Source organism: Anomaloglossus baeobatrachus, chromosome 3 (assembly GCF_048569485.1).
Source record: "Anomaloglossus baeobatrachus isolate aAnoBae1 chromosome 3, aAnoBae1.hap1, whole genome shotgun sequence".
Lineage (NCBI taxonomy): Eukaryota > Metazoa > Chordata > Amphibia > Anura > Aromobatidae > Anomaloglossus > Anomaloglossus baeobatrachus.
Genome location: NC_134355.1, coordinates 80,936,066 through 80,962,880, shown reverse-complemented (window position 1 = coordinate 80,962,880; position 26,815 = coordinate 80,936,066). Strand labels below are relative to the sequence as shown.

The window sequence follows — 26,815 nt, the reverse complement described above, 5'->3', positions numbered from 1 at the left end:
GAGCATTCCCAATGACGTGGAAAAACAGGATTTTATTTAGTAGTGCAGAAAGACCAGTTAAAGGTTAAAACGTTTCGGTTAGCACACATTGACCTTTATCAGTTAACGTGCTGTCGATTGTGAAGCTCTCAGATTGGTGGCATGGATAGTGTCAGCGGTGTTTACCACTGTGAGCGCCCAAATTGGGCGCTCTCACAGCGGTGAACACCGCCAACACTATCCACAGGGTGGGCTATTAAAAAAAAGTGTTCTTCTTGATTGTTTACCCCAATAGTCACAGATCCTACCTGCTACCCTTGAAAATATCCATTACAAATAATCTTAGCAGAAAATATGTTTAAAAATGTTTCATAATTCTCATGGTATCAAGGTGGATTTTCATTTTAGAACAAATTTCTGGTTTTGTTTTCCTTGGAAATAACTCAATTTCTTACAGGTTTTTTAAAAGCAACGGCGAGAAATAAAAAAATGCAACGGTCTTATCATTGATATTGATCTTGTCAATCAAGTAAGCAATTAAGCTACAAATAGAAGTCTAAAATGATTGTTTATGCTAAAACGTCATTGACCACTATTTCGTCAAACCATATTATTACGGGAATACAGGGATCAAAGTATTAAACTTCTCCAGATTACTGAAGATATTATCAGAAATCATATAATTTCATCACTAAAAAGTACCCTATTATTACAAACTATCCAACAATGTAAGGCAAGAAGCATTCTTGGTGCTATTTAGTACATGTAAAAAGTTGGCAATTTAGTTATAACGAGAAGGAGGATGTCTCAATTGAAGAGAAAAGCTCATTGTTTTGCTTATTTTGGACAGTCACCGTTTAATGACTAAAGCATATAGAAGATTGGCTCAAAATTTTGCACAGTGAGGTTTCCTTTTCTTTTTTGTGTTATTCAAATTTAGAATAGTCACTTTTGTAAAAATTCCACATTTGCATATTTATAATTCAGCCAACTCTCATGGATGCCACCCATGAGGACCTCCTAATGGGGAAACAAGCTTGAACTGTCAAAATATTGCATTTTTCCTATCATTCCATTACGGGAAGTTAATCCTTTTATAGAGAAATAACAGAGAAAAGATGGCAAATGTGGAAAACGTTTTTTTGCGGGACTTTATAACTCAAATACTGGTGACTGTACACCAAGAAAGGGATTGGTTTACCATAGTTACGGAAACATCCCTTTGCCAAAATGCCAATTAAACTGCAAAAAGTAAAAGTTCATAAAATATACTGTACCTCAGGATACTTTAACTTGAATGTTTTATGCATTTCTCTGAATCGGCTATATCTTCTGAAAACTGTCCAAGTTTCTTCTAAGACCGTTATCTGCAGAAAACAAAAATACAAGTAATACAAACCTCTCGTATCAATAGTAAATCAACAAGCAGTATTCAAACAATACTTTGCTGAAATGAGAAAGTTGGGGCAATATATGTCAATAATTAGTCAGAGAATAGGATAGAAAATATGACAGCATTCTATCAAAACCCGAGAACCACATGTTTACAAGCTACAATGGCAGACACTCCCCATGGTAAGTTGAGGTGGTGTTTTAGGAAGGCAACAATGTTGTCCAATCCTTAACGCCTACTTAAAATGGCCTCTTTTCAGATTTGGGTTGCCTAAGATATTCTGTGAGGCAGAAATATATTAGGGTAACCTAGGAAAAACAAAAAGTTAGTCATTTAAAAAAAAAAATCAAAAATGTGTAGAAATTTATCTTTATGCGATTCATGCCGACTGGAGATGGCAGACCTGTTGAAGTTCGGTTTGGTGGGTTCTTCCGGACTTTGGATAAAGCTAGTTTTGGGAGCCAAACTTGACCTGAACCCCAATGGAAGTCACTAAATGGGCATTTGGGTATCAGCCCACACGCAGCCAGCCATTAACAGATTACTTCCGGGGGATAGAGGGTAGGCTTTTTCCATTTTTTTATCTTTTTTTTTTCATTTGGTGCATACCACATTTGATCATGCTGTTTTAACCTCCAGTGAGAGCCGTTCAAACACTGCAAGCGGCTCACACTGGGCTGAGGACCGAGTGTACCCAAGCACACCAATGCTCGTTTGAGTGGTTTGTATGCATAAAAGGTCCTGAATTTCGGACTCCGTTTTTTTTTTTTTTTTTTTTGGAAAAGTCCGTTTGGTCTAATGCTGACCTAGCGACAAAAAAAAATTAAATCAGGATTGTTCAATAGAGATCTGTAGAGGTGTATTAAATATAGTACAGGAATAAGTGTTGTGTCTATCCTTCATAATTTGGGTCTCTATTTCCCATTGCTAAAATATACTTTCGATCTCTTTATACCTACTGTGTGATTGAGCTCTACTTGATCTAATGTAATAGGTATGACTTGTGCTTCGAGCCAAATCAGATAAGCCCTCCACTCCACCCTCATACTGCTTTACTGAAACACTAAACAGTAAACTGCAGCTCCATCCCCCCTCCTCCCATGTAGTTTTACAGTATGATGTTGACATATTGAAAAATGAAGAGGTTCCTAAAGAGAGCCTGCAGGCTGGGAAAAAGAGCCATTATTCTGTAGGAAAGTAAGGAAGTTGCCATTTTTACTTTTAACAAACAGTATATTACAAAATTATAAATTAACAAGTGATATTGATTTAAGCCTAAAAATAATAAAGATATATAGGGATGAATTCAACAGTTAATTACCTTTATTTCAAACTCATAGTGTTCATCTTTTCCTTGTCCACAAAGAACATAGCGAGGTATTGTTACTTTCACTGGATCTGTTAGATCATCAGGATTTACACCTAGAGAGCGCGAGATCAGTCGCTTCAGGGAAATAAAGAGGAAATTTACTTAAGAATGTGCTGGCCACGAATACACACAAAAAAAGTAAGAATATGGGAAATCTGAAAATGATCTGTAACTTACTAAAAAAAATTCCAAGTTTTAATATAAATCACAACACTGAACCTAAACAACTGCATGTATTTGGAGTAGATCGGTAGAATAAATACTATAATAATGCATAAAAGTAATAAAACAACATTAAATTACATTTATGAGCTACAGTGACATAAAAGTTGGGGCAACCCTAAATTACTGTTACTGTGAACAGTTTAGCAAGTTGAAGATGAAATGATCTCTAAAAGGCATAAAGTTAAAGATGACACATTTCCTGTGTATTTTAGGAAAAAAGAAAAAAAAAAATCACATTTTAAAAATACCTAAAAAAGGAAAATGGGCTGATGTAAAAGTCTGGACACCCTACATGGTTAGTATCTAGTAGCACCACTTTGATAAATATCACAGCTTCTAAAAGCTTTTTGTATCAGCCAAGAGTCTTTCCATTCTTGTTTAAGGGATTTTCATCCATTCTTCTTTGGAGACTTCTTCCAGTTCTGTGAGATTCCTGGCTCGTCTTGCATGCACTACTATTTTGAGGTCTAGCCACAGATTTTCAAATCATGTTCAGATCAGGGGACTGTGACGGCCATTGTACAACCTTAACCCCTTAACGACCGCGGGCAGTAAAATTACGTCCTAAATGACATAATCTTACTGCCCGCGGTCCTCCGGCGGCAGCATGCCGCGATCGGCACACATCTCAGCTGATTTTCACAGCTGAGATGTGTGCCTGCTAGGCACGAGCAGAATCGTTATCTGCTCGTGCCAATTAACCCCTTATATGGCGCTGTCAATACATGACAGCGCCATTATAAGCGCGATTGCGGTAAGCATTTACTTACCACCCGAAACCGGAAGTCACGTGACGCGATCACGTGACTCCCGATAGTTGTCATGGTAGCACAGGGTCATGTGATGACTCCTGTACTACACATGACTTGGTTTCACTTTCGCTGTGCCCGGGGCACAGCAAAAGAGAAAGACAGCGTATCCGCTGTTTACAGCCTTGTGGCTGTGATCAGCAGATACTGCAGAGCGATCGGAATGTTGATCGCAATAGCCCCCTAGGGGGACTAGTAAAATAAAAAAAAAAAGTTAAAAAATAAGTTTTAAAAAATTAAAAAAAAACAAAAAAACCTAAAAGTTCAAATCACCCCCCATTCGCCCCATTGAAAATTAAAGGGTTAAAAAAATAAAAAATATACACACATTTGGTATCGCCGCGTTCAGAAACGCCCGATCTATCAAAATATAAAATCAATTAATCTGATCAGTAAACGGCGTAGCGGCAAAAAAATTCCAAACGCCAAAACGACATTTTTTTGTCGCCACAACTTTTGCGCAAAATGCAATAAGAGGCGATCAAAACGTAGCATCTGCGCAAAAATGGTACCGTTAAAAACGTCAGCTCGAGACGCAAAAAATAAGCCGTCATTGAGCCTAAGATCCCGAAAAATGAGAACGCTACGGGTCACGGAATATGGCGTAAAACGTGCGCCACTTTTTTCGGACAAACTTCCGATTTTTTTTTAACCCCTTATATAAAAGTAAACCTATACATGTTTGGTGTCTACGAACTCGCACTGACCTGAGGCATCACACCCACACATCAGTTTTACCATATAGTGAACACAGTGAATAAAATATCTCAAAAACCATAGTGCTATTGCACTTTTTTTGCTATTTTTCAGCATTTGGAATTTTTTTGCCATTTTCTAGTACACAATATGGTAAAACTGATGGTTTCATTTAAAAGTACAGCTCGTTCCGCAAAAAATGAGCCCTCACATGACCATATTGACTGAAAAATAAAAAAGTTACGTCTCTCAGAAAAAGAATGGCGAAAAAAAAAAACGGAAAGCGAAAAATCGGCCGGTCGTGAAAGGGTTAAGCTTGCGCCTATTGAGGTAGTCTATTGTAGATTTTGATTTGTATTTAGGATCATTAGCTATTTGTAGAAGCCATGCTCTTTTCAACTTCAGCTTTTTTTTTTTTACAGATGGTGTAATGTTTGCATCAAGAAATTTGTTTTATTGAATCCATTCCTCCCTCTACCCGTGAAATATTCCCCATGCAATAGGCTGCACCACAAACCCAAAGCGTGATTGATCCACCCCGTGCTTAATGGTTGGGGAGATATTCTTTTCCTGAAATTCTGTGCCCTTTATTCTCTACACATACCTTTGATCATTGTGACCAAACAGTTCTATTTTAACCTCCTCAGTCCACATGACTTGTTTCCAAAATGCATCAGGCTTGTTTAGATGGTCTTTTGCATACTTCTGATACTGAATTTTATGGTGAGGATACAGGAGAAGTTTTCTTCTAATGACTCTTCCATAAAGCCCATATTTATTCAGGTGTCACTAAACAGAGAGAGAAAGAGAGAGAAAGAGAAAAAGAGAGAGAAAGGGAGAGAAAGAGAGAGAAAGAAAGAGAGAAAGAAAGAGAAAGAAAAAGGGAGAGAGAGAAAGAGAAAGAGAGAAAGAGAAAAGGGAGATAGAAAGGGAGATAGAAAGGGAGAGAAAAAGGGAGAAAAAGGGAGAGAGAGAGAGAGAAAGGGAGAGAGAGAAAGAGAAAGAGAAAAAGAGAGAGTCTTATTCCAAATAAAGGATTTTTCGTTGTGTGTGTTTATTTACTTTCACTTACAGGTTAATCATGGAAGGTATCTCGGGGAGACGCCTGCCATGATTAACCTAGGACTTGAGTGGCAGCTATAAGCTGCCATTTAATTCCTTAGTACCTCCATTGCCACCGCACTAGGGCAATTCGGGATGAGCCGGGTAGAGTCCCGGGACTGTCGCATCGAATGGATGCGGCAATTCCGGGTGGCTGCTGGCTGATATTTTTAGGGTGGTGGGCTCCCCATAACGTGGAGCTCCCCATCCTAAGAGTACCAGCCATCAGCTGTGTGGCTTTACCTTGGCTATATCAAAATTGGGGGGTGACCGTAGGCAGTTTTTTTTTATTATTTCTTACTGCAATATATAGACCCGCCCACCGGCGGCTGTGATTGGTTGCAAAGAGACAGCTGTCACTCAGTGTGGGGGCGTGTCTGACTGAAACCAATCATAGGCACCGGTGGGCGCGGGAAGCAGGGAATACGTGATCGAATAATGAGCGGCCAGCATTTTCAAAAGAGGAGAAGCTGGCAGAGCAGTGTGACAGCTGTGCAGCGCCGCGCCAGTAATCGGTGAGTATGAGGGAGAGACTGACCGACAGAGAGAGAGACCGACAGAGAGAGAGAGAGAAAGAGAGAGAGAGAGACACTATTTACACACCGTCTGGGCATGCCCAGAAACAAAAAAAAACGGAATCCTGCGCCGTTTTCCGGCATATGACGGATGACGACGAATCCGGCGCCCATAAGCTTCCATTATAAAAAAAAAAAAGCCGTACGGCGCCAGATTCGGCGCGATCCGTTTTTTCGCCGGAGATAAAAAAAACGTTCACTTCAACGTTCCATCCGGCCGCCGGACAAGCAAATTTTGCCAGATCCGGCGAAAGCCCGGGGGAACGCAAGGCCAGCCGGCACAATCCGGCGCTAATAGAAGTGTATGGGGGGAAAAAACGCATCAGTCGGCGACGCCGGATGTGTTTTTTCATGTTTTTGCCGGATTGCGCCTGATGGCCAAAAACTGATGTGTGAACACAGCCTCATTGAACGTTTTCTGTCTCTGAAAAAAAACGTGATACGGCGTGAATAACAATGGAAGCCTCTGGACGCCGGATCAGGCGCTATGCGGCAAAAAACGGATGCAGCCACCGGATCAGTTTTTTTAAACTGAGCATGCTCCAATTTTTTGGAAAAACGGATCCAGCAAAAAAACGGACGAAATGAATGCAAAAAACGGATGCACCGGATCCATTTTTTAACGGATCCGGTATACCGGATCCATTAAAAAAAAAAAAAAGGATCAGGCGCATCCGTTTTTGCATATTCTGCGTAGGATCCGTTGCTTCAGGCACACGCCGAATTGTGCCAGATGCCAAAAAACTGATGTGTGAACGTAGCCTAATTAATGTCTGGCACTTAGGTCAAAGTTATTTGAGCACACAAATCTCCAAGAGTGACCAAACTTTAGCATTGCCCAAGTTTTAAATGTAAAAGAAGAAAATAATTTTGTCTTTCTTTTTGCCTAAAATACAAAAGAAATGTGTCATTTTTAAGTTTATGCCTTTAAGAGATCATTTCAACTTCAACTTGCTTAACTGTTCACAATAACAGTAATTTTGACCAGAGGTGCCCAAACGTTTACATGGCACTGTATTTCAGTAGACAAATCTCCTCTATCACCCACACAGCCTGTGAGACCAAAATACTAAATCGGATCTAAGTTATAGTGTGCTTCCACAGCGATGTACAAATAAAGTTTTACACAAATTTTTCTTGTTGTGTGTTCATAAGGTATGGTGAAAAATTCCCCAAAACGTCTGACACATTTTATTTTTGGCACTTTTTTGTGTTTTTTCGTTGCGGATTTGTCATAAAACCTTAAGGGTTTCCCGATACCACGGTAGTAAACTCAATGATAATCCCGACTGCTCATTCACACGTTGAGTATTTTTGACTTGCAAATTTGGTGTAGATTTAAATCTGCAACATGTCTATGCTTTCAGCATTTTTGCTGCAGATTTCACCCATTGAATGAGTGCAAAAATTCTGCACCAAAAACTCCTGTAAAACGTGCAGCAAACACACATGTTTTTGCAGCTGATGTTTTCCTGCCTAGAGATGCAGAAATGGTGCAGAATTTCTGCACCAAATATTCTAAAGGGTGTGCACGTATTAAGTATATACACATCGAGTCTTATTTTTGCAGAGGTTTAAACTAAAACTGAGGGTAACTAGCCCTCGAGAGACAGACAAAGGGTCAGTTAATTTTTTATTTTTTGCAAAAAGGGGTGCACCTCAACCTAAGTAAAAACGCTTCAGCTTCTGAAAATGCCTCCACAAGGTTTTGCGTATAAAGCGTTGAGGGTACTGGAAAAGGGATCTGTGATAGCAGATGTTACTCAGGGCGTCTGTGGTATGTTTAAGGTGCCCAAGAATGCAGAAACAAATCATGAGTGGGGTAGATGAAAGGGATGCAGGTAATAGGAGAGCTGAGCATCTTAATATTGTCCACCTACGATGTAGACAAAGTCCAGGGGGATGGTGGCACCAAACCCAATATTAGCTGAGCCGGACCCTGCTCTTTACATAATGTAGAACTGAATGAAAACTTAAAGTTTTTGAGGAGTTTTGAGAGTTTCCTTTCAGTTTCTGTTCCAAAAACTCCCTGAAAAATCTCAGAATGAATATAGCCTTAAGGCCCTGTGCGCACGCTGCGGTTTTTGCTGCGGATTTGGCGCATTTTTGCTGCAGAAAATGTTCATAACCTTTCTGTAGTCATTCCCCAGCAAAACCTATGGTAAAAAAAAAAAAAAAAAATGGTGTGCACACTGCGTTTTTTCCCCTACAGGTTTTGCTGCAGAATTTCTGCAGCAAAAAGAATGAACATGTCACTTTTTTTCTGCAGGTACCAGCAGTTTTTGGCATAGGTAATGGTAAAAAACCGCAGGGACCAACCTGCAGCAAAAACGCTGATGCGGTTTTACAGCGGTTTTTGAAGAGGGTGCGGTATTCTGCCAGAGGGTGCGGATTTTTCTTAAGAAAAGTCCATTTTCTAGTGCGCACATAGCCTAAGGTCTCAGCAGGCTTACACCAAAGAGACTGATAACCTGGCTTGGTCTTGTCCAACTAACAAGGGAGCATGGTTCTATACAACAAAACGTTTTAATCCACTTTGGATAAAAGTAGACAGGGTGGCACTGATGCACGTTTATGTGAATGAAACAGCTAATGGAAAAATAGTGTTTAAAAGCTTCAATACACCAATTGTAGTTATTACCCATCCACTTCCAACACGTAAAAAGTTACAGATGATATCTGGTAGAAAAGAAAGCTACTGTGTGCCACACACTTACGGTAATAGCCTCTTTAAAAATCACAAAAAAAACATTAGAATGTCTTATTTCAAAGTAGACAACCAAGCTGGCAGATCAAAAGCTTAATAAGACACTACAAAGTTGAACACCTAACTAGAAAATAAAAACCTAAGAAAAAAAAAAATATGCATGTCACTTTTTTTTTTTTAAGTGGATTTGGATGGTATCTGCACCACAGTAGGTACTGTCCAATCTAAGGCCCGTTTTTCACTGACGTGTAATACACGCACATGACCCTCCGTGCTCCGTGATTCATGGCACACGTGGGTTGTCCATGTGCAATCCGTGATTGCATATGGACATTACTCACCTGCCTTCACTACTGCTGTCCATGGTGCTGAACTCCTGGGGTCTGCAGCGTCCGCCCACACTCTCAGTAGCTACTTCCTGGTTGGCTATTCCTGCTCATGAATATTCATGAGCCAGGCAGGAGCTGCCGAGAACGGAGGCTGCACAGCGAATTGCAGGCAAGGTAAGTTGAAAATATTTAATATTTAATATGTCCGTGATTTTCTGGTACGTGTTTCACGGATCACACACGGATCACACCATAGTGTGGTCCGTGGGTCATCAGTGATGCCAGAAAAAATCTGACTTGTCTCCGTGCAGCATCACGGACACAGATGTACGCTGCACGGAGACACGTTCAGTGAAAAATCACTGATGTGTGAGCAGACCCATTGATTATAATGTGTCTGTGTATGTCAGTGATTCTGGTACGTATAAAAAAAAAAAAAAAAAGCACATACGTACCAGAATCACTGACGTGTGAAGGGGGCCTAAAGGGTATAAAAAAATGCTTCATGAACAGAAAAGTTCTACTAAAAATATAGAGTGTTTCTTTAAGCAATTTCTACCTTATAGGGGGACTGCAAGGAGATAAAAATGTGTAGTATAATGTAATGTTCCAGAGGGGAGGGGGAGCACTAAAGAGCAGGTACAGTGTCACACTGAATTAGGTCGGAGTCACACTTGCGATTGACTCGAATCGTGTCACCCAGCATGACCTACTTCTCCCCGGACAGGAGCGGGTCAGCTGAATAGAAATACATACAACTGACCCGCTCCTGTCCAGAGAGTAGTCGTCCGTGCCGGGTGATGAGATGTGATACTCGCAAGTGTGACTCTGGCTTTGCAGATAGTGTGAGGGTGAGGAACAGCACTGAGCATCTCATCTTTTAGTTTATGAGGGCAGGGCCAGTAGAGTAATTTTTGTATCCCCGTAGTACTTTATTAAGGCTGGAGTCACACTTGTGAGAGACTCGCACGAGTCTCGCATCGCATCACCCAGCACGGCCAAACACTCTCTTGAGAGGAGTGGGTCAGCTGCATGTATTTCTATGCAGCTGAGATGCTCCTGTCCAGAGAGCATCAGGCCGTGCCTGGTGATGCGATGCGAGACTCGAGTGAGTCAGTCATTCTCAAGTGTGACTCTAGCCTAATGGTCACTTGCTTACTGGGCTATCACCTCAGGCTCTCACAGGCTGTACAATTAAGCGCTTGTTTAAAGGGGTTTTTTTGCTGTTTTTCTGTGTGGAAAAGTGTTTAATAGTAGCAGCAAAATAATTAAATTTTAAGTGTCATTAACCTTTTCTTTGTATCTTTCGAGCTGTGCTTTTTTTTTTTCTACCTACAGCATGTCAGTTGTTTCCATTTTCCCCCCATTCCATTGAAAGCATAAAAAAAGCAAAACATCAAAAACTTATGAAAAAGCGCATAAAATACATCAAAAACACATATAAATGTACCCAGTGTTCTCCTGCAAACACTGAATTTTTCAATTTTTCACATGGAAGGGGGAAATAAAATAGTGCAAAAAAAGCATTGTGTGAACATACCTTTAAACAGTGAAAAGTGAGGGTTATGGAATATACTAGTCTAAGAATAAAGCAAATAATTTGACAATAAATCAAGTGCAAAGGGAAGCCGCACACTACTACTAAAAAAATCTTTAAGTGCCTGTTTATATTTATTGCAGCTATAAGGCGGGCTTTGCACGCTGCGACATTGGTAATGTGTTACCGACGCTGCAGTGATAGTCCCCACCCCCGTCGCAGGTACGATATCTTGTGATTGCTGCCGTAGCGAACATTATCGCTACGGCAGCTTCACATGCACTTACCTGCCCTGCGACGTCGATCTGGCCAGCGAACCGCCTCCTTACTAAGGGGGCGGGTCGTGCGGCGTCATAGCAACGTCACACGGCAGGCAGCCAATAGAAGCGGAGGGGCGGAGATGAGCGGGACGTAAACATCCCGCCCACCTTCTTCCTTCCGCATTGCAGCCGGGACGCAGGTAGATGTTCCTCGCTCCAGCGGCTTCACACACATCGATGTGTGCTGCCGCAAGAACGAGGAACAACATCGTACCATCGCAGCAGCGGCATTATGGAAATGTCGGACCCTACACCGATCATACGATAACGACGCTTTTGCGCTCGTTCATCGTATGTAAAAGCCTTTACACACTACGATGTTGACAGTGACGCCGGATGTGTGTCACTTTCGATTTGACCCCACCGACATCGCACCTGCGATATCGTAGTGTGCAAAGCCCGCCTAAGTCTCCTTACAGACAGACTGGTTTGTCAGGTCTCCATAAGGAGAATAGTCTTCCTTGTGGTCCCCACATAGCTTCTCATAAGCCAGATCAGATACCCACACTTTGCACTGACGAGGGGCAATCACCCCGAAATACCGTGTCTGCAAATTGGGATTCTGATCTGGCAAATAAATCCTAAGTCTTATGAAAAGGCTTGTTTAAAAAGCCACATTTGACTTTTAGGATTGCTACTTCCAATAAGTAGTGCTAGAGTTTGTCTCGTTCCTCACTGGAGGGACAATTTATATAATATGTGAAAAAGAATATGGGAAAGATCTTCAAATGTACTTCTACGTGTCAAAAACAAGAACATCTAAGGCAAACAACTTGCATCAAGTCAGTGATCAGATAGCTTTACAGGTTTTTTCAATCCTTTATTACCATGCACGGGTAATGCATGTACAGAGAGGCCGCTGTGAGCCGCTCCTCGGTGGTTCTGTCTGGGGAGGCTTTATAGATATTACAAGCATTTAGAAGATTAGTTTTTCTGCTGAGTTAAAATCAAGCACCGAGCCAACAGCAAGAATGAATTTGGTTTGTGTCTTCAATGTTGTCAGTGATTAAGTCACTGTGTATTTATCACGCTCTGCATCAGAATATGCCAGAGAAAAAGGAATTAAAGAAAATTAAAGACCACCGTTCTCAATTATTAACAGAATCATTAATTTTTAACAGGTTTGTACCTGGAACCCAAGGCCATGTTCATCAGATTCAGATATGAAAGAAAAAAAAAAAAATCAGCAAATTCACAGCATGCTCTATAGGCTTCAGAAATTATAGGAATTTTTACTGCAAATGGTACCATTTCAATGTCCATCCCTGTAGATGGGATTAAAGTGTCAGTCTTTGCTGATGACACCAAACTATGTAGAATATTAAAAACTGACATTGACAGTTCAATATTACTAGTAAAATATTGCAAAACGACCTGGATAAGATGTCAGAATAAGTAGACACCCAGCAAATGAGGTTTACCTTTGATAAATGTAGAGTAATACACCTAGAACAGTGTAGTCCTATTGCTGCATATACTGTACATTAATTGGAAGTATACTTGGGAAAAGTTATAGGTGGACGATTTGCTGGGTTTGGCCAAACCTTAGCTAAAAGTTCAGTTTTGGACCAGTACTCCAACAAGTTGATGGGAAACCGAACTTAGATGATGTAGTAAAGGCTAGCGGGCAGCTAACGGTAGCAAAATGGGAGTAAGAGCAGTACAAGAGTCCTGCAAACAAGTGTGGATCGGGAAGAAATTTAAAAAAATCAAGTGGGGTCCCACATATTTTTTAGAAACAGCACAGGAAAAGAAGAAACTTGGTGCTGTTATTATCAGGATGGGAAAGCTCATGGTTATTTTTCCCTTCCCAGCCTAAAAATAGCAGCCCGCAACCGCCCCAGAAGTGGCGCATCCATAGGATGTGCCAATTTTGGCATTTTGCTAGGCTTTTCCGGATTACTTTGGTGTGGTGGCATCTGGGTTATTACTTTTGGGGTTGATGTCAGCTGTGAATTGACAGCTGGCATCAAGCCCAAAGGTTAGTAATGGAAAGGTGTCTGACACCCCCCTTACTAAACCGGCAATACTAACCTGGCAAGTATAGAGTTAAAACACATACAGACACACAGGAAAAAAAATGTTTATTTGAATAAACACTCCACCACACTCCCTCGTTCACCAATTTCTTAACTAAAAAGAAATTTTTGAAGCTCCAACGTAATCCAATGGTGTAATGTCTCAAAACACCCATCAATTCCTATGGAGCTTCACTGACAATATTCTTAGAACAAGGTTCCATAGGTCACTTAGTGGTCAGCAGCAGTCACAGAATTTCTCATGCGAGTGGGTTTCGATGGGTGTTGTGGGACATATCATTAAATTACGTCAAAACTTTGAGGATTTATTTTAATTAATAAATTTGTTTACGAGGGAGCGTGGGGGAGTTTTTATTCAAATAAACATTCTTTTTTTCCCTGTGTGTGTGCTCACCAGCGCACACCAGGAAGAGCCGGACAAAGGGCTAGAATTCAATTGTGGGGCGGATGCGCGCTGGTATTTTTAGGTTTGGAAGAGCCAAATACCATGGGTCTTCCCTGCCTGATAATAGCAGTCCCCAGCTGTCTGCTTTACCTTGACTGGTTATCAAAAATAGGGGGGGGGAACACAGTTTTTTCAAATTATTTATTTTACTCACTTATATAGCAAAGCGCTTTACAGACGTGATAATTGTTGTCCCCACTGTGGCTAACAAGCAAACTTTTCTATCAGTAGGTCTTTGGAGAATGGGAAGAAAACCACGCAAACACAGGGAAAATATTGAAATTCTTTGCAGACAGACATTCTTCTTGGTGGGATATTTAAATGAATTAAAAAAAAAAAAAAACTGTGTGAGATTCGCTCTATTTTTGATAACCAGCCAAGGTAAAACAGATAGCTGGGGTTGCAGCCCACAGTGGTCTGCTTTACCTACATTGGATATTAAAAATAGGTGGAACCATATGTCATTTTCTTTTGGGAAGTAGCAGGACAAAAAAGTAAAGACACCCCGGCTGCACAAAATGAAGTGACAAACAACAAGTGGGTAGTGAGGGAATGATGTACAGTTCTGTAAAGTGCTTGGGACATTGGGTGTGGAGCATGATCAGCCACCAAAATTTGAGGATAATTTGGGTCATCAATATCCCCCAAAAAGACATATCGCTCCTGAACAGCTTGAAAAAAACAAAACAAAAAACAAAACATGAATTTTTCAATAATTGTTGGGCGATTTTTATGGCAAATTTCTGCTTATGGTGTAATTGTGGCCTGTTGAGGATTTTACAAGCATGTTTCCATAATGTAATACACACAATAATACAGGTCTTAATTCTATGAGGATTTCTACATCCAATCTCCTGATTTGCCCTGAGGAGGGCAAACATCTCAAATCATGTGTTTGCAAATGGCGTTTCTGGTTTAGCTTCTTATCCTACGTCACATGGTAAAGTTCATTAAAGGGTTGATAATGACTTTTCGGATTGTTACATTAAATAGGTAGTGCCTGAAGAGGCTATTTGCATTCTATATGAATCACAACATTTTATTTCAGCAAAGTATACTGTGCTCTACTAGAAGTTTGTTTTTTTTCTTTTTTTACTCATAAAAAAATAATGCAAACTGTCTAATAAGTGAAATAATAGATCCTTCACAACAGCCACACAATTAGCTCGAGTACTTTCAGGGAAATAGTTACACATTTTCACAGCATTAAAGAAATATGTCAGCATTCTCACATCGCTATATTTTATGTATTCCGACAGCTTCAACATTGCCATTAAATCAAACTGATTGATTTTTACTATGGCCTTTGGCTTTCACCCACAATACATCAGTAGTCTATTGCTTTCTTGCCAGCAGACGATCAACAATTGCTTGAGAGATATCCACAGGGTTGCAGGCAAATGTCAGTCTCCATCCAATGAGTGTCAATGTCACTTAAAAACCTTTTCACAGAGAACTGCAGACTTTATCAAGGGTTATTGTGTTTTTCTCTGCCTGACTACAATACCTACGGTACACAATTAAAGGAAAAGTAACCTCTGTGACATGATACACAGACCTTACTGTTGGAGAACCAATGGGAAAGCGGAGTATTCTTACATAGAAGGTTGCATAAAATGCTTTATGGCACAAAAGTTCATATTTTCCCTCTATATGAAAAGGCAATAATATATGGATGGTGATTGCCTCGTTATTAGGGCTGAGCGGATCCGAATTGTAACAGTCCAGATCCGTGCGGTTTCAAAGATTTCCGGGAGCCGGATCCGGAATTCTGTGTGCACGATCCGGAGCCAACACTGGGGAAAATAATTGAAAATAAAGAAAAACAGAAATAAAACAGCGTTTCATACTTACCGAGACTCGGTGTGATGGCGGCACACTGCTTCCGGGTCGCACATTCACTTCCTGCACTGTGCATCGCTTACACACAGCTGTTTGTGTTTTCCCCGCCCACCGGCCGTCCTCTTATCTGTGATTGGTTGCAGGCTGTGACAGTATCTGCCTGCCGTGCAGTCATCGCGGCTGTCATTGTCTGCACAGCCAGCAGTCGTGCTCTATGGCCGCTGGCTGTGTTATGTAGCAGAGCAGAAGCAGCGTGGGACCTCGTGTGGATTACGCCAAAGCTGCTGGGTGTTGGGGGTTAATAAAGAGATGAAGGAGGGTGTGTGTTTTTGCATTTTTTTTTTTAAATAAAGGATTTTTTTCTGTGTCTGTGCTTATTTACGTTTATTTATAGGTTAGTGTGATGCAGGTATCTCAGATGCCTGTGCTATCACACTAACCTAGGGCTTAGTAGCAGCTGCGCGCTGCTATTAACCCCTTATTACCCCGATTGCCACCGCACCAGGGCAATCCAGAAGATCCAATATTACACCGGGGTTGTCACATCTAATAGATGCGGCAATACCGGGCGGTTGCAGGCTGAGGCTACCAGCCCCCAGCCGGCATTATCCTGACTAGGGATGAAATCTAGGGGGGACCGCACATAGTTTTTTTTTTTTTTTAAATTTATTTAAATAAAAGAAAAAAAAAAAGCCGCATCACCGCACACTTTTGACAGGAGCGTGCGTGTTTCTGTGAATATGCACGCTCACGTTCAGAGAGCGCAGGCTGTGCCGGGTGATGTCATGTCAGACTTGTACGAGTCTGACAGCGCATCACTGGCACAGCTGCACACTTCTGACAGGAGCGTGCATATACACAGAAACACACGCACGTTCACCATACTGACCCCGCAGACACTTGCACTGCTTTCCCTGCCCACCGGCCGTCCTGCGCCTGTGATTGGTTGCAGTCAGCTGACACAGGGTGGGGGCATGTCTAACTGCGAACAATTACACTTGCCGATGGGTGGGCAAAATAATGAATATAGTTTAGATTTTTTTTTTTTACCCCTTAGATAAAAGTAAACCTATATATATTTGGTGTCTACGAACTTGTACCGACCTGAGGCATTATGCTGACACATCTGTTTTACCACATAATGAACAGAGTGAATAAAATATCCCAAAAACAATCATGCAATCGCACTTTTTTTGCTATTTTTCCGCACTTGGAATTTTTTTTGCAGTTTTCCAGTACACTATTTGGAAACACTTAGGATTTCATTTAAAAGTACAACTCGTCCAGCAAAAAACAAGCCATCATATGGCAAAATTGACGGAAAAATAAAAAAAATTACGGCTCTCGGAAGAAGGGGAACAAAAACGAAAACAAATGGAAAATCGCTCTGGGGTTAAGTGGTTAAAAAAGCCGCATGGGGTCCCTCATTTTGATACACAGCCAAGAAAACGCACACAGCTGGGGGCTGCAGCCTCCAGCTGTTTGCTTTATCTCCGCTGGGAATCAAAATACGAGGGTCCCCATGTGGCTTTTTTAAATTATTTAAATAAATAACAAGAACTCCCCTGAGAAATAAATGTTCGGGGTCCATGCCCGGACACTGGGTGTCCTTCACAGTTCCCGAACTTTACAGTTCATATTACTACCAAAGATATTTCCACCTCTGTGTTAATGTTGTTATTTTTTAACATTCTATAAAATACTTTGGGGAAACATAAGATTTAAATTTTAATATATATTCACTATATAACATTTTTAGAAAATATTTTTTGAAGTTTTGTCCCTTTTTATGGAATTTGAACCTGAAAATTCTTAAAACGCCTAAGCAATACACTGCAATACCACTGGCGGACATACCGCATGTGCAGTCACACAGGGGCCCCGAGCTGGAGGGGGCCCCAAGGCCTGAAAACACGTGCTGCTTTACTTTGCCAAAAGCAGCTTCAGTCCTAACAGGAGAAGCAGGGTCCCGATCAGCTGACCGCATATGGTTATGCTGAGCTGACACGGGCCCCTTCCTCACCTGTTAGTGGCCTGCAGGAGTGAGGATACATCCCTGCAGAATCTGCCAGCCGCGCAGAGGATGACATAATTTCTCGGAGACAGAGAGGAGGCTCCGCCCACCAGCTCCGACTCCAGCACAGCAGGGCTCTGTATGCAAAGATGGCTCCCTACCCCCATCATCCCTGAGCTGCTCTCCTCCTCTTGCACTGGAAATATTTCAAGAAAATAGAGCAGTCGGGCCCCAGAACGAGGAGAAGACCAGATGGAAGATGCACTACAGACCAGATGGAAGAGCCGGCTCCAAAGAAGAACTGGGCCCCATGTGCCATCTGCAGAGAGGGTAAGTCCATTTGTAATGTGTGAACATCTGTCTGTCTGTCTATCCATCTATCCCTCTATTATTTATCTATTCTATCCATCCATTTATCTATATGTCTAGTATGTTTGTATATGTGTCATATCTATGTATTTCTGCACATATGTGTGAGTAATGACCATGTATTTATCTGTATACATCCTTATATTCACCTATATGCTCATTATTTCAGCTCCATCACAAGTGTGAACAAGGCCAGATGTGGTGAAGTCGCATGTGAGCATATAGGTGAATACAATCATTTACAGAAGCCTCCTACTCACTTATTTTTATTGATGGAGTGTGTCTGTGCAAGAAATGTAGTGTGAGTGTATTTATATAGTCACCTTCTGCTGCTCTTCTACTTTCCTGAGTGCAGTCACCACTCTCCGGTATCTTGGGTCACACTACACTCTGAGCCAGAAGTCTTTTACAATTAAAGTCTCTTTCTGATGCTCCATAGACTTACATTGTAAGTCACTTTCAGGTCCTGCAGAGCAGTGTGACCCGCAGATACTGGAGAGCAGGGACGTCACTGAGAAGAGCAGCAGAACAGCGCTGGTCACCAGAGAGAGTGGCAGTGACGTCACTGAGAAGAGGAGCAAAACAGCGCTGGTCACCAGAGAGAGTGGCGGTGACATCACTGAGAAGAGCAGAACAGCGCTGGTCACCAGAGAGTGGCGGTGATGTCACTGACAATAGGAGCAGAACAGCGCTAGTCACCAGAGATAGTGGGGGGTGACGTCACTGAGAAGAGGAGCAGAACGGCGCTGGTCATAGGAGATACTGGAGAGTGGTGACATCACTGAGAAACGAAGAACAGCGCTAGTCACCAGAGAGAGTGGCAGTGACGTCATTGAGTAGAGGAGCAGAACAGCGCTGGGCACCAGAGAGAGCGGCAGTAGGTGAGTATATTATGACACTACATGCATATACACATATTCCATCAGTAAACAAATTAGTGAGACCCTCTTTAATGAGGTCTATGGTGCGGCTACGTTTTGTTATAGTTCCTCTTTTTCTCTTCTGTAACCTCCTGTGGCATAGAGTGCTGCTTACAAAGATCCTGACAGCGGATACATGTCACCCGTGGATCAAGCAGCCTGTATCAGACATCACATCTATATGACTAGTATTGCATGTGGCTCAGTCCCTGACATCTATTAATGTCTTTCTCTGCCTCTCCGCAGCGTTTTAGGGTCACACATACCTGGCTGAGATTGTACAGCCACTGCCTGGTACAGGCTGCCCCGGCTCATGGGTATCAGCTGTCAGGATCCCTTTAAAGGAGTTGTCTGCAATAATACATGTAATGTAAAGAAATTGTCTGGCAAAAGGATCTAATGGGGGTTACATTATGTAAAACTAATTAAATAAATTATTCACCCCTACTGTCACCCTCCTGGATCCTGTGCAGGCCATCCTGTGGTCTGTGCAGCATTATTTATGTCACTGTTCTACAAGACACAGGACCGCTGCAGTTTGTGATCGACTGCAGCAGTCAGGTGACATGAACTGCATGCATCACAAGCTGCAGCCGTCCAGTCTCCCATAGAAAAAGGTGACATAAGTAATGCTGGCACAGAGCACAGGCCAGCCGGCGCTGGATCTAGGACGGTGACAGCAGGTGAATACAATTTATGTTGTTATTGTTACATAATCTGGCCTCCAGGTAATGACCTTTGTCTGGACAATCCCTTTAATAAAATATAATCCTCATCTTTCTTCCACCTGACAGCTCTCGTGTTCCATTCCCTGATGCTTCGGTTTACAATGGCTGCAAACATCACAGCCAGGTGCCCCATGAGACCGCTGTGGACAATCACTGGTTTCAGACTCTTGAGCTGTATACTACTGACAAGATGCAAAACAGGGTATTCCAGGTTTGTGCCATGTCCAATGTAAATAGAAGCATTGGAGACAGCGCTGAAGCTGCAGTAACATAGAAGGGTGGCAGGACTGTTCTATGTTATATTCAGATGGTAAGGGTATGTGCGCACTAGGCGTTTTTTTCACGCTGCATTTTTATGTGCGTTTTTGTCTCAAAAAACGCACCCGCGGCTAAAAAAACCGCGGCAAAAACGCATGCGTTTTTGCCGCGATTTGGTGCGTTTTTTGCTGCGTTTTTGCTCACTGCGTTTTTAATCAGTGCACAATGCCATTAAAGATTGTTGATGAAAGAAAAAAAAAAAAAAAGGTCTGATGTCATTTCCTTCTTCAAAATGTTCATTGTATGCAGGAGAGCAGACAGCAGCTGCAGAACTACAAGGCTCAGCATCCTCCATTCACTAGTGTATGCAGGAGAGCAGACAGCAGCTGCAGAACTACAAGGCTCAGCATCCTCCATCCAGGACTGTATGCAGTTTTTTGCCCAAAAAGAAAAAAAAATGACATGGTCTTCGCCATATTTTTGTATGCTAGCCGGGTACAGCAGGCAGGTACGGGCTGCCCCCAACCCCCAGCTGCCTATTTGTACCCGGCTGGGAACCAAAAATATAGAGAAGCCCTTTTTTTTTAATTATTTCATGAATTTCATGAAATAATTAAACAAAAAAAATGACGTGGGCTTCGCCTAATTTTTGAGTCCAGCCGGGTACAACTAGGCAGCTGGGGATTGGAATCTACAGTGCAGGGTGCCCATGCTTTCTGGGCACCCCCGCTGTGAATTGCAGTCCGCAGCCACCCCAGAAAATGGCGCTTTCATAGAAGCGCCATCTTCTGGCGCTGTATCCAACTCTTCCAGCTGCCCTGATGCCGGGTGGCTAGCTAGGTAATAATGGAGTTAGGGCTAGCTGTATATTATCAGCTAGCCCTAAGCCCGAAATTCATGGTGTCACGCCAATATTAGACATGGCCACCATGAATTTCTAGTAATGATAAAAAAAAAAAAACCACAACACACAGAAAAATATTTTTATTAGAAATAAAAACACAACACAATTAGTGACTCCATCTTTATTGAAATGAAGAACCCCCCTCCGCAGTAATCCTGGGTCAGGGTCCCGCACCGTCCAATCCGGATCCAATATCATCTGATCGGTTTGCTGGAAGGCAAAGCGATCAGATGATGTGTCAGGATCAAGTGCTTGAATCACATCACACATCAGCTGACTGTATAAAAGCCGGTTATACAATCAGCTGATGCATCAGTAGAAAAAAAAAAATAATACTCACTTATGTGCTGATTACCGGCAGCTCCTGGAGCGATCGATTGGACAGGAGTCTGATCCTGTCCGATCGCTGCAGTAGCTGCCGGTAATCAGCTGATGAAGTCTCCTGATGGCAGGATCAGCTGATAGCCGGCCGGGCACGAAAAAGCCGGCGAGACTACGATCAGCTGATGCGTCAGGTGACTGCATCAGGTGATCCACCGCCAGGTCCTGCAAGCAAGGTCCTGCCCCGGGGAGACTGCACACAGCCAGAGCGGCGGTACCGGGAGGAGATGGGAGCGGGCATGGCACCGGGACCCTGCAGACAGGTGAGTATATATGACATGTTTTTTTTTCTACTGTTCACTTTGGTTTTCGCCGCTGCCTCCACCTCCCGCCCAGACACGGCGCCGCACGGAGCTGACATGGCACCGGGCGGGTTGTGGACGCAGCGGTGACGGTACCGGGAGGATTCATGCTTCTGTGTTTACCAACAGAAGGAATCTTCTTCCTATACACGTCACTATACTGCCCACCTCTTGCGTTTATAGCTGCGTTTTTAGTCATAGAAACGCGGCTATATGCGTTTTTCATTGCGTTGTTGAACATTCATTGAACTCAATGGGTGAAAAACGCAGAAATAATTGACATGCTGCATTTTTGTGGTCACCACAAAAACGCAGCTACAAAAAAACGCTGTGTGCAGACAGCACTTCTGCAAACCCATAGACATTGCTGGGGAAGCAATGTCACTGCGTTTTCAGCACAAAAACGCGGTAAAAAACGCTGCTAAAAACGCGGCAAAAACGCCTAGTGTGCACAAGGCCTAAAAGTGTCATAAAATATAAAAAAAAACACAACACAATCTATATGTTTACATCATTTTTATGTGGTATGAAGGAGGAAGGGGGGGCCCCAAAAAAGATTTCTTGCACAAGGGCCCCCTGCAGTCTGTGTCAGTCTCTGTGCAATACTATAGTATTGAGCTATAGGCAAAATGAGTTCTAACCTAACAGACAGGGATTTTTGTTCAAGCTACCCGATCAGCACTTTGTGATGACATCAAGTGGGAGCTAACAACAGTCAGAAATGAGCTTTTAAATTACATTCAAATTGTCTCTCCAGGACTGGAGACCAACTCTAGTGCAGCGCCACCTATTGGAAGTAGTGATCCTAAAAGTTAAATGTGGATTTTTAACAATCTTTTACATATAACTTACTTCCAATAGGTGGCGCTGCACTAGAGTTTGTCTCCAGTCCTGGAGAGACAATTTGAATATTTTGCAGAGGGGCTTGGCAGCTATAAGTCCCCTTACTTGAAAGCAGCCAGACTGGCTTGCAAAGTCTCCATAAGGAGAATAGTGTTTCCCCGTGGTCCCCACATAGCTTTCTCATGAGCCAGATCAGACACCCCATACTTTGCACTGACGAGGGGCAAGCACCCCGAAACACCGTGTCTGCAAATTGGGATTCTGATCTGGCTTATATATCCTAAGTTATATGTAAAGGATTGTTAAAAATCCACATTTAACTTTTAGGGTCAATACTTCCAATAGGTGGCGCTGCGCTAGAGTTTGTCTCCAGTCCTGGAGAGACAATTTGAGCTTTAAATTACATTGGCATTTAAGAAGTAAGACCTATAGGATTAATGCAAGTTTCAATAGTTTCTACTCTGGAGTGTTTGCTATGTGTCAGTGTGGGAAACGTCCCTCAATCGAGTGGGCTCATCTCATACGTCCCTCAAATCGAGTGGGCTCATCTCATACGTCCCTGCATCGAGTGGGCTCATCTCATACGTCCCTGCATCGAGTGGGCTCATCTCATACGTCCCTGCATCGAGTGGGCTCATCTCATACGTCCCTGCATCGAGTGGGCTCATCTCATACGTCCCTGCATTAAGTGAGCCTGGTTCATATAGTGATGGCGTACATGTAAAGCAGCAGTCATCAAGGGGTTAAGTTGCAGAAAATATGTAATTAGTCTAAGTGTTTGAGTATTGGTCAGCTGATCGTTTTCATGTTTACACCCGTCAATGATTGTGAACAGTTCTCACTTTCTTTTCAGCAATTATCGGACTGTGTTAAAGGGCCTGAAGATTTCGCACGTCAACGTATGCTTAAGTCTTTTTTCTAACAGCTTTAAACTTGAGCTGATTTGTAACCCGGTAAGGAGAGAGCATTAATGTTCGGATGATAATATCCCCTGCTCATTCCGCAAGCAAAGGGAGGGAAGGGGTTGTAGGGAGCATAAAATAATCCAGTCCACTGTTATACTACTGTAGTGATGTTTTGTCACAGAAGAAAAGGGGAGTACTGCAAAAAGGTATCCTTCAAAGCATGGGTAAGCGACAGATCAAATCCCTATAACCCCTTGCCAATCAAAACTTATTAATCATATTGTAATATTCTTAATAATGTGTCAAAGTATAAACAAAGGATTTGAAAATTAGAGGTGCCTACATCACACCACATTATATGGATAGAAGTGTTGAAAGACACGTTAGATGGGTTGTTATGTGGTTAAAATTGAAAAGTGCTTGTAAAATCAAAGAGCGTGCAATTGAATTATTCTCAAGAACGGAGGTATTTTCAATTTTTTAACACATAGCTGAAGTGGTCTCAGAGTGCTGGTTACCTGAGTCCAGAGCCATCGCTGTTTGCAGCACTCTGGAGTTGGCTAGATCTGATCAGGTTTAGTCCACCTGAACTGAACATGTTAGGCTGTGTGCCCATGATCAGGGTTCACAGCGTTTTGGACGCAGTGTGTTTTTGCTGCTACCAAAATGCTGCGTTGTACAGTACAAGCACTGCGCTGGTTTTTCCCACAGCAAAAACTGACCTGCAATGTGGCTTCCCGTGTAGCAGCATGTCAATTTATTGCTGCAGAGATGCGAGTGTTCTCTGAAAGGAAAGCTCAGCAAAAGACTGCAACTGCCCGGGCCCGGATCGTGGGCACGAGCAGCTGTTGTCTCCTGTGGAGGAGACTCACAGCCCCACAGGTTAGAATCCACCTAGTCCAGGACACAGCATGTCCTGATCGTGTGCACATACCCTTACAGCGGCAAAGCTTTCTCTCTTAGCAGACCAGTCAGAATGCTCAGCTCTGCCACATGGCATGACCATGTCACTGATCTGAACGGTCAATCTTCATGAGTGCTTTGCCACTTGCAATGGACAAGGCGAGGAGTTGTGCGCTTCTTTAAAAAATAAAAAAAAATCCTTTAAATTGGCTGGCCACTACTTTTTTGTTGATGGTCTTTCCTTAGGATAGGCCATAAATATCTGATCGGTGGGGATGCACCACCAACGATCAGCTGTTACCAATGTGTGTGATGGCCGGAAGTTCTTGGATACTGCTGGAACAAAGTATCTCTGTAAAAACTACAGTGGCCACGGCCAGGTACTACAAATCATGGTGGTGGGTGCACCATGAGTATCAGAACCCATATGCAACCAGTATAGAAATTATGGAGATGCTGTGTTGCAGTAGCAACTGAGAATTACTGCCTACCACAGACAACAGCTTATGGTTGGTGGGTGCCAGGTGTCACACCTCCACTGATCAGATATTGATGGCCTCTCCATTAATCGTTACATTTAGGTTTTTATCCAGTCCCAGTATCACAGGCGTATAAAATGCAGCTCCTTACCATCCAGTCTGCTCACAGAATACCAGTGTGATCCTGTAACGGGTGAGCTGGAGGCAGATGTGCTTAATTCATTAAGAACCTCTTTATGAATCAAGAGCGTTTGAAAAGTAGAATGAGCCTGACCCCCCCCCCCACAAAAAAATAAAAAATATAAATATATATATATATATATAATCTATCTATATATCTTACTCCAGTCAGGGATTTGAGAATGATTAGTGCAATAAGGCACACACCTCGTCATAAATTAGACAAGTTGTGGCATCACCCCTCCTCGTTCGGGCCTCTGTCCTGCCCCAGCACTACCGATTTTGGTAAACTGTCTTGGAAGTGTTAAAAGTCGCAAAATTTTGTAACTTTTGAAAGCAATTCAAGTCACACATATGGGTGTAATCGCATTGATGAATTGGGGACATAGTCCTTGGGATCTTTTAAAAATGTATAAGAAATACAACTGAGAATGTGCTTAAAAGTATTTCATAAAAAATAGTAACCATGAGATCTATATTTCAAGCTTTGAGTCTGTGTATATTCTGGGACTAAGTGTAACAGAAGCAATGACTAGTGACTAGAGATGAGCGAACCTGAGGTTAGATATTCGGAGTTCGGGTTTGGAAACCAGATTCCAAGAAAAAAAAACAAAAAGTTTGGCTTTGAAGTTCAAGTTTGTTACGAGTGCAAACTACCAAAGCGAGCAGCACAGTGTTTGGGTATGAATGTTGATCAGCCCTGTGCAAGCCTCTTGCAGTGCTTGAGTGGCTCACACTGGGGGTAAAATCAGCGTAATCAGATGTAATGTGCACACAAAAATAACAAATAAAATTGAAAAACTCCGCCCACCTTCTCCCAGAAGTGTTCTGCTTATGGCTGGCTGCATGTGGGTGGACCCACAAAATGCCCAATTTCTTACTTTCATGGCGGTTCGGATCACATTGGGGTCAAAAACAGAACCTTTTTAAGATTTGAATGTACGTAGGGCGAACCGAACTTTCAAAAGGTTCGCACATCTCTACTAGTGACAAGTGAGCACTACCATGCTCGGGTGTTCGGTACTTGTAACAAGCAATTGATGCTCGGATAGGTGTGATTGGAGTAACCAAGAATAATGGAAGTCAATGGGTAGCTCCAGCATTTTTTTGTGAACTCTTCCAGAAAAATGCTTGAGCTCCGCATTGACTTCCATTATACTCGTGCACTCAAGTTGAGCATCAACTGCTTGTTATTAGGACCAAGTATGGTAGGGCTCGTTCATCGCTAATAATGACACATAGTTTTGCCTTTCTCTTCCCCAATATAGAAACATCCCACTCACAGCTCCTACCAACCTAACCATGGACCAGATAATGTTGGATTTAGAAAAAAGTGATAAAAACCCTTGGACACAAGGCACTTTTGAGTGAGGAAATGTGATTATTTTGACTGCAGTTTGGGATAAGGTCAAGAAACAGGAAGATATTAGGCAGATTTTGCTTTCTCACTCATATTCGGTAGCTCAATTTCACAGTCTGCTTCTTAGTCTCCATATTGCAGCTTTTTTTTTTTTTTTTCAACATGATGGCTTTTGGAATAATTTAGGTTTCCTGTGTGCACTGAGCAGCCTAGGAAAGTTTTATAGGGTACTACTCACATTAGAGGCAGTCAATTATATCGCCCGGCAATAAAACCAGATCAGATGTGCCTTTAATAGACCCCATCAAAAGAAAAATAAATTATTCCTCTGCTTCCGATACCTAACCAATGATATAATTTAGAAACCGGAATGACAAGGCTTATTCCTCATGCACTGACACTTTATATATTAAGGTAGAATAACATCGCACAAGATAAGCCATTTGTTCTAAATGAATCTAAAATAAGCACATCCGAGATCTAAAATTGACTAATATCTGGATAGATTTATGTGGTTAATATTTTACAGTAGTTGCGTATGAATATGTTTTAGCCACATTTCCCATTACACGGCAACTCAGGTAAGGTAGCATCAATCTTCATGTGACAGTTCCTCCGGGCGCGGAGTCATGTCATGTTGCCTGGAGTCTTGTTAGGGGTCTAAGTGTCGGCTGGGAAGGTTGTTACAAAGGAGGACTGGCCTCCAGAGTCCAGACACACGCTAACGAAATTACACACACAGGATCGGTGTGGATATCACAACCCTCCTGCTGCCGCGGACGCCTGATATCTGGAGCCCAGGTGTGCGGTAAAAGATAGGGAGAATAATTTAAGCAGCAATGGATCTTTCTATCAAGGCGAGATGCTGACACTTTGCTATCCATCCTGTGTTTCAGTGATGAA

At 42.3% G+C, this 26,815-nt stretch overlaps 1 protein-coding gene across 2 annotated transcripts in view; it reads right to left on the bottom strand.

Moving 5' to 3' along the window:
* Positions 1-26,815, bottom strand: part of KIF16B (kinesin family member 16B) — a 499,368-nt gene that overhangs the window by 125,488 nt on the left and 347,065 nt on the right. For both annotated transcript variants that reach the window (XM_075339277.1, XM_075339278.1), the window contains 2 exons: positions 2,694-2,816; positions 1,257-1,346 (listed from right to left, as the gene is read on the bottom strand). In XM_075339277.1, coding sequence (XP_075195392.1) covers positions 1,257-1,346; positions 2,694-2,816 — 213 coding nt within the window. The remainder of the gene's footprint in view (positions 1-1,256; positions 1,347-2,693; positions 2,817-26,815) is intronic.